This window comes from Apteryx mantelli, chromosome 7 (genome assembly GCF_036417845.1).
Source record: "Apteryx mantelli isolate bAptMan1 chromosome 7, bAptMan1.hap1, whole genome shotgun sequence".
Lineage (NCBI taxonomy): Eukaryota > Metazoa > Chordata > Aves > Apterygiformes > Apterygidae > Apteryx > Apteryx mantelli.
In genome coordinates, this window is record NC_089984.1 from 6,314,057 (window position 1) to 6,322,097 (window position 8,041).

Below are 8,041 nucleotides of genomic sequence, written 5' to 3' on the forward strand. Positions count from 1 at the left end.
ATAAGGGAGACGCGCTGGTGGCCATCCCATCTGGCTCCGCTTGGCGGTCTCTTTGAAGTCGGTGGCCTTGAATGTAACTAAAGAGCTCTCCAATTAATAGACTGCTGGCTTAGGTTTGCAGAACGAGTTTTGCCTGAAACGGGGCTCCGAAGTCCTGCAGCTTTTTGGGAGCACGTTCCCTTTTCCTTAATTTCGCTTACTGGCGAGCACGGTCCTAGCGGTGCAGCTCATCTTGGGAGACTGATGGCCAGCCGGTTGATGTGAACAGTGGGCAATTTGGTATAAAAAGCAACGGTTGGGCTGCCACGGTCGGTCTAAGAATATTTGGAAAGCGGTACGCGCTATTTTTACTTCTTCCCTTCTTTTGTGTGTGTGGGTTTTTGTGTGTGTTTTTTTTTTTTTTTTTTCCCTGGAAACATATTTATAAAATACTCCTAGGACATGGCTCTTGGAGGGCTTCAGCTACCTTGAACCACCTCCCGTTCATTCGCCAGGAGCTGGAAGTGCCCAGTTACCCTCCGCGAGCCGAGCCCAGCCTCGCCACGCTGAGCCGGAGGTGGGAATACCTCCCGGAGCGCCGAGAAGGGGCTTCAGCGAGGGGCTGCCGCGGCGGGAGGAGCGCGGAGCCGTTCAGAGCGACGAAGGCGCTGGGCTGCTCCCAGAGGCTCGAAGCCGCTTTTTGCGGAAGCTGACTGCGCTGACGTTCCCGTGACCTTCTTGCGCCTCTTCCTGGCGCTGGGCAGTAACTCGCAACGCGTGGGTGTTCCCATGGTGTATCCTGTTTCCCGGCCAGCCGCATCCCGCTCGCCCTCACAGCCCGATAGGAAGGCGAGATAAGCCGGGGATCATCCGCTCCCCCTGCGCTCTTTGCCCTGGGAACATCCTTTTGTCGCTGCCTACGTTTTCTGTTTCCCGCTGCATCGCCTCCTTCCAAACTGTCTCATCCCAGCAGTTCTGGCTGCTCCATCCGTCGCGTTGAGTTTGTCCGTCCCTGCAGGGCTGGGCTGGAGGACCAGGAGGTGGCCTTTGGAGACGAGGTCTCGCTGCCTGCAGGTGCTCGGAAGGGTCTCTCCTTCCTTCTCTGCGCTGGGAGCGACTGGCCCCACATCATGCACAAATCCTTTAATGTGTTTTCCCAGGAAATGTGTCCTGGGAGGTCAGGACGCTTCATTTGTTTCTTTGTTTTCCCCCACCTATCGGCTTCCAACTTGTATGGCTCTCCCTGACCTTGCAAAGATGCCCTTTTCCTTGTAAGGGGCTGCTGCAGGTGCAGGAGAGAGGACCAGCCCTAAACCACCTCCTCCTGAAACGCTGTGCAGGCGAGGAGGGCCTGCTCTGGAGTCCAAGGACGCCAGTTTGCAGCCAAAAAGCTGGAAAAGCTGATCGGTGGATGAGATCTGCAGGAGGGCTGCCTCGGGTCAGACCAACAGATGCAGGCTGGTAAAAATAAATATGCTTCCAGGTGCATGTAGACCCCTCTTTGGGCTTTGCTGAGCGGGCTTTGATTCACATCTGCTGGCCAAGAGAGCTGGAAGAGGTCCTCCCTCTGTAAACCTCACTGAGCCGAAATGCGGCTGCAGCAACATGCTGCTGCCAGGAGAAGGGACCACGGGTGACGTCCGTGCTCCCAGGCTAGGGCTGCTCGTGTTCATCGGCTTTTAACTGGCACGTGAGGTGGTGGGTGGCCATGGAGGAGGCTCCGAGGAGCTCGGTGCCTCCTGTGCACCCGGCAAGCTGGGCGAGAGGGGTAATGCACGGAAAAGGCAGGGCCACCGTGGTGCTTGGGAGGAGAGCGGGACTTGCGCGTGCTCTCGTGCGCAAAGACCTCTTGCAATGGCCAGGAGGTTTCAAAGCTTCTGCAGTGACTCCGACTAAAGCCATCTCGGTGAAGTGCCTTTACTCTTTCATTTTCGCTCTGCTATTAAATATTTCCCCTTCAGAACTTAAACATCCTTACTTTTTCTTCTCTTTTAAATCGTCCTGATCGTTCAGTGTGGGCCCTGATTTGGTGAGAGGTGTGTGTGTCGGGAGGAGATGGCGCTGAGACAGTAACTCTGGGATGTGAAGTATGAAGACGCGCATGTAAAGAGCAGAACTGGAGAAAGCGACTGAAAATCCCAAGAGCTCGGTGCAAAACCCAAGCTGTCTCCCCAAAATGAGCCAGCGCTGAGTGAGGCGCGTCTGAGATGCCGGGAAAGTCAGGACAGATGGTTGCTCCTCTTCTGCTGTAGGTTGTAGGTCATGACACAGTGAACCTCTTCTCCTAAAAACGGTCCAGCTGTGGCGTGCAGGAACCCCTGACCATGTAGGCAATTTGGAGAAGAGTTAAACACGGGGATTACTCCTAGCTGCTGAGCAGGAATTGTGTACTGTAGGCGTTACGCTAATGGACATTTAATGGGATTGTGGTTTGTGTTCAGAGAAACAGCCGGTTTTGGTAAACTAACAGCTTGGAAGCACGGATGCTCTCCGAGGGCTCGCCGCAGCCCTGCAGCGAGAGGTGCATCTCTTCTCAAAGCATATGCACAGTTTTGAGCCATATTTTGAATTACGGTCTCCGTGCCCATACCTGCGAAGTCAGTCTGCAAGGGTTTCGGGAAGGTCCGGGGGGTGGGTGTCGTGCAGGCCGGCACGGGGGGGGTGCTTGCAGAGCTGCTTCCCTAAGGGAAATTCGCATTTCAGCCCGGCTTTGGCCGCAGAAGAGGGAAGCGAGTCTGGTGGTCCTGGCCTGGTCTGTAATGGATGATAGCCGTCTGCGTCACGGCAAAACCCTGCAGCGTTCAGCAAGGCCTGGCGCTGGGAGGAGGCCCGGGGCTGAAAAGCCTTAGATGGGAATCGCATTAAATTGCTGCCGTGTTGCAAGAGGGGTCAAGGGACGGTGTCCCATGTTCAGGCGCCACGTAAACCAATGTAGGCTCTCTGAGCTGGGCACGGCAGCAGCGTAGAAAGCATGGAGCGATTCCCTTACGAGGGAACTTCGGCAGGAACTAATGGCAAAAAGTGAACTTTTTTGTCACACCATGGCTCCTCTTCTCCAGCTAGGCAATTCCCATCTTTCATGGAGCTACAGCAGGTGCCTTCTCCCTGCCCTTTCTCCACCTATTTTCTTCAGCTTCTAAGTTAGGTACCGGAGCAGGGGGACACGGCTCTGGGTCTTGCCCTGGCAGCGATGAGCTTTGCCGGAGAGTGACCTGCTCCCTGTGGGATCCGATTTCTCCTTCCGTGCCAAAGCACCCGGCTCTCTCCCGGCGCTGCCGCGGCCCCGGGCAATGGGAGCAGCCCAGGAACGCTGCGAGCCGCCAGATGAAAGCGGTTCAGGGAAGAACGGCTTCCCAAAACCGGTTAACGCCTGGCTTAAAACCAGGATTCTGAAAATCCCCTTTTCCACCTGTATTAAAAGCTGGGCCACTGGCGCTCGCTTCTAGGCTACCTGCTGCCTTTAATTGCTTTATTTTTTGCCCAGAGAGGGCGAGGACAAGCATGCCGAGCCCCGGCGGTCGTTGAAAAGGCAAACGGCGGCAAGTCCTCTGGATTGCGTGTTTCCGTTCGGAATTGGGTGTTAATGGGAAAGTTGCCTCGTAGCCTCGAATACGTTGGCTTGCCGAAGCGCTCTGCAGCTCTTCCTTGCCCCTTTTGCTGGTTCTGCAGCTTTCTCTTCTTCCTCTGCCTTCGTCACGGGGAAGAGCTTTGCGCTCAAACGGTTCGTGTTTTCGCCGTCAGATTTATTCTCTGAGCTGTATGTTCCTGGCACGTAACTGGCCTGTAGAAAGACGGGGATGCTGCAGCTTAGCCCAGCTCTGAGCAGCCGCGCTCTCTTCTGCAGGTAAAATAATTAGCTAAAGCTCTCAGAACTGATGAGTCCTTTTGGAAGAAATAACAAGCTTGGCCCTTCGGGGCCAGAGAGCCGCCTGCAACGACGAGAGACCACGGTAAGACCTGCCTTGGGCAGCAGGTAGCAAGAGCTTGCTTTTCCCAGGGCGGCGGATGCTGGCGGTTGTCAGATACTGAGCACAAGCTGGATCGGCAGTGGGATGAGCCGGGGTTTTTAGTGTGTGTGTGTATATATACATATATATATATTTTTTTCTTTTTTTCCCCTTCTGTCTCCTCTCCTGCTGCTCCAGGCCGTGCAGCTGAGGTGCTGCACCCGGGCCGAGTTCAGGTTCGGGGCAGCAGCAGAGGGACTGCTAACCCTTAATACCTCTTCAAAAATAGAAGTGAGGGCACGGTTTGCAGCCTGGGGAGGTGCCCGGGGGCTATTCCTGGCTCATCCCTGCGTTGGGCACAAACCCACACCGCGCATATAGCAGCACCTCGTCTATTTTTGAGGTCTGCACGGTGAAGGGGAAGTTTTTATTTGCTGGAAGCCACAAGCTAATGAGAGCCTGAGCTGCCAAGGCGAAGCGGGAACGAGCTGGGAGTATGCACTTATTTCCGTCCCCGGCGAAAAAGCGGTCCTGCCTTGCAGGGTGGCATCGGAGAGCCCTAGGGATGTTGTAGAGGTCAAGGGGCGCTAAAGCAGAGCGGCACCATGCGTGGCCCCGGCAGCACAGAAACCTGCTGTGCGACCACCTCTTGGAGAGCCGGGAAAGGGCGGACCTGGGTCTACTGTCCTCCTGATGTTGATCCAGGCTGGTTTTGTTCTGTCTGCGTGTTAGAGGCATGCAAAAACTCTCTGTTCGTAGCTCGTAGGAGATGCCTCCTGCTCTTGGGCTTGCAAGAGAGATTCAGCCCTTGGGGTTGCTTTCTCTTGAGCTGGATGTGCCTCGTGTCCCGGTCCTGTGGACCGTGCTTGGCTCTGCGGTGGGACGACGGGGAGGAGGGTTGGCTCGTGGCTGTAAAAGCAATATTTCCCAGCCCAAGAGGTGCTTGTGAGTCCCTCCCACCAAACTTCTCATTTGATAGGCCACCAGGATGGAGAGCAGTGCCTCAGAGGAGAGCTTCGTAGGCTCACCTCGCATGCGGCTTTTCCAGAGCGGTAAATCCTCGCCGGTCAACATACATTCCCTTCGCTTTCCGAAGGAAAAGGCAGTAGCGTTCCTGCCTCCTTGCTCCCGTGGACATCCGCGATGGGCACCTCCGGCAGCTTGCTGGGCACCCAGTGCTCCGAGGTTCAACTGTGGTCCGTTGCAGGGGAAGACGGGCAAGGAAGAGAGGGAGAGGCGGACCTTGCAGCTGCGGAGCCTGCAGTACCTGGAGCGGTACATCTACCTGATCCTGTTCAACGCCTACCTGCACCTCGAGAAGAAGGACTCCTGGCAGCGGCCCTTCAGCGTCTGGATGCGCGAGGTGAGCCTTTCCCCGCTCCCCCAGCCGGACGTCGGTCGCACCCGGCCCGTGTCAGCGAGATTAATCGCAAAATTTATTGGCTCCTTTTCACGCTCCTTTGCTTGGTGCCCCGGTGCGGGGCTTCCTACCTTCTGCTGCTGCACTTCAGAAGATACGAGGGTGGTGCATAAGCCCAAAGGCCTTTGCTCCCTCTTTGCCCAAGGGGATTTTCCCGGAGGGATGTACGGAAGAGACGCTGAAGCGAGCCTGCAGCTAGCTCTGCTTACAGGCCAAAACACTGCATCCGAGCGGGCCCGGCTTTGGAAAAGCTCCAATTTCAGCCCAGCGTCGTAAATCAGCTCTTTATTAGTTTACCTGGATCGGGGCAAATCGGACGTTAGGAAAACCACGTTCCGCCTCGGCTCCCCGCGCGCCGCGCGCAAAACACAACAGCCCGGCAAAGCGGATCGGGGAGGCAAAACGAAATAGCGATGAAAACCATCCGTTGCCGCCGCGCCTGGCAGCGCCGGGCTGCACGGCGAGTCCCTGCGGCCGGGGGGACCGGACCCGCCACGGCGGCTGCCACTGGCGGAAAATGGGGCTGGTGGGTGCCCGCTGCCCTGGCGAGCCCCCCCCTTTTCCCCCCTTTTCCCCCCTTTTCCCCCCTTTTCCCCCCTTTTCCCCCCTTTTCCCCCCTTTTCCCCCCTTTTCCCCCCTTTTCCCCCCTTTTCCCCCCTTTTCCCCCCGACGAGCCCCTCTCTCCGCCCGCGGTTGGTCGCTCGCGCGCGGTGGGAAAACCTCGCCGCTGCGCCGTCCCGATTAGCGCCGCTAATTCGTATTGGCATGTTTGATCTGCTCGGGGCGAGATGAAAGCGGCAGCTGCCAACTCGGGTTACCGTCAGCGCCGGCCCCCCCTCGCTCCAAGGGCCGGCGGCGGCGCTGGGGGGGTCGGCGCCCGCCCCGCCGCCCCGACCGGCCCTGTGGCATCCCGGTTATGTCCTTGTTTGCATTGCCGGGGGACGGAGCGATGCTCCTCGTCCTCCCTCGGCTCGGGAGCGGGCGGGCGTCATGCCCGGCAGCCTTTCCGCTTGCGCGCGGGGCCTGTCATAAACTGCCCCATGCTTCACTTTTGTCTCTTTTTTTTTTTTCTTTTAATTTTTTTGCAAGGTATGAAATGATGCTTTTTATTTTATTTTATTTCTTTTTTTGCAAGGTATGCAATGATGCTATCTATTTTTATTTTTTTTGCAAGGTATGCAATGATGCTATTTATTTATTTATTTTTATTTTGCAAGGTATGCAATGATGCTCTTCATTTATTTATTTTTATTTTGCAAGGTATGCAAAGATGCTTTTTATTTATTTATTTTGCAAGGTATGCAATGATGCTTTTTATTTGTTTTATTTTTTATTTTTGCAAGGAGAGGGGCTCATCGCAAGGAGACGCGGGGCAGGAGGGAGCCTCGGAAGCAAAAGCTCCATCCAGGTGCTCCAGCAGGAGCTGGTTCCCGGCTCGGGGACAGAGAGAGCCTTTGGCCCGCGAGCGGCCCTGCCTCCCTGCCCCTTCATAAGCGCTACGTTTTTAGCAAAAACAAGGCGGCATTGTAGCTCTTCCAGCGCCCTGCCAAAGCTAACACAACTCCGCGAACGCGACGGCAGGCGGCGAAGAAGCGGCTTACAAAGCGCTCGGGCGGGAGCTGGCGGCAAGCCCGGGGCCGGCTCACCGAGCTCTTCTCCCGCTGTGCTTGCAGGTGGCGGCCGGGGCCGGCGTCTACGACGTGCTGAACCGGCTGGGATTCGGCGAGCTGGAGAGCCTGGAGGGCCAGGCGCTGCGCCAGCTCCGGCGCCGCTGGCGGGAGCAGAGCGGCGGCTCGCGCCCCTTCCGAGGAGCCTTCGTGTAGCGCCCGGGGCCGCCGGGCCTCTCCCCGGAAAGACTGGCTTTCCCCAAAGCCCCCGGGGCCGGCGAGGGCGAGGGAGAAGCCCTAAGCCGCCTCGAAGCACGCGACCGCGCCGGGTTCTTCCAGACGCAATAAAAACGCTGTAAACTGAAAAGCCGCGCGCTCCGACGGGCGTTCAATCGCGAGCGCCGCGCCGCCGGAGAAGCGTCCCGGCCACGCGGAGACGCGGCCCGCTGCCGTTCGTGGGTGCGCCAGCAATAAGTGCCGAAGTTCTCAAGCCTATATCTATATCCCTGTGCGTGTTTTTATCTCTCTCTCTCTCTATATATATCTCTCTCTATATGTCTGTATTTAGGGGGACGTGAGCGTTTGCAGCGTGACTTAGGATCCGTGCGGGACCCCCGAGACATTTTGCAGCGATCTGGGCACACATCTGGGCACACATCTGGAATAAGCTTAAAAGCCTAACTGATGCGGGTTGGGTTTTTGTTATTTTATTTATTTATTATTTATTTTTTAGGGGAGGAGAAAGGGGGGAGACTGAAAAACGAAGTTAATGGGAAAAGGATGCAGATAAGGAGCAGGGCTCGCAGCAGCAGGGAGAGCGGCCGGCGGCCGAGCCGGCGAGCGGGAAGTAAACGGCCTGGGCAGGAGCCTGTGCGAATCGGATGATAAAACAGGGTATGGAGTACGACGGCAGGAGCGCACGCTCCGTCTCTCGCAGCGCCTGCTTTCATCTGCTGCCAGGGCCAGGAGGTGCAGACAGCAGGAATTAAAAAGTGGATGGTGGAGGGAGGGGGGGAAAAAAAAAATTTTAAATAGCAAGAGATGCTTTTATGAAACGTTGGAATTGTTCCTGCTGCTACTTTGGGAGC

The 8,041-nt window shown here is 56.6% G+C and overlaps 1 protein-coding gene across 1 annotated transcript in view; it reads left to right on the top strand.

Moving 5' to 3' along the window:
• The window catches only part of PALD1 (phosphatase domain containing paladin 1), a 32,274-nt gene extending 24,826 nt beyond the window's left edge, over window positions 1–7,448 (top strand). Inside the window, exons 19-20 of the mRNA XM_067299494.1 lie at window positions 5,134–5,289; window positions 7,020–7,448. Coding sequence (XP_067155595.1) covers window positions 5,134–5,289; window positions 7,020–7,169 — 306 coding nt within the window. The 3' untranslated portion in view covers window positions 7,170–7,448. The remainder of the gene's footprint in view (window positions 1–5,133; window positions 5,290–7,019) is intronic.
• Window positions 7,449–8,041: the final 593 nt, after the last annotated feature.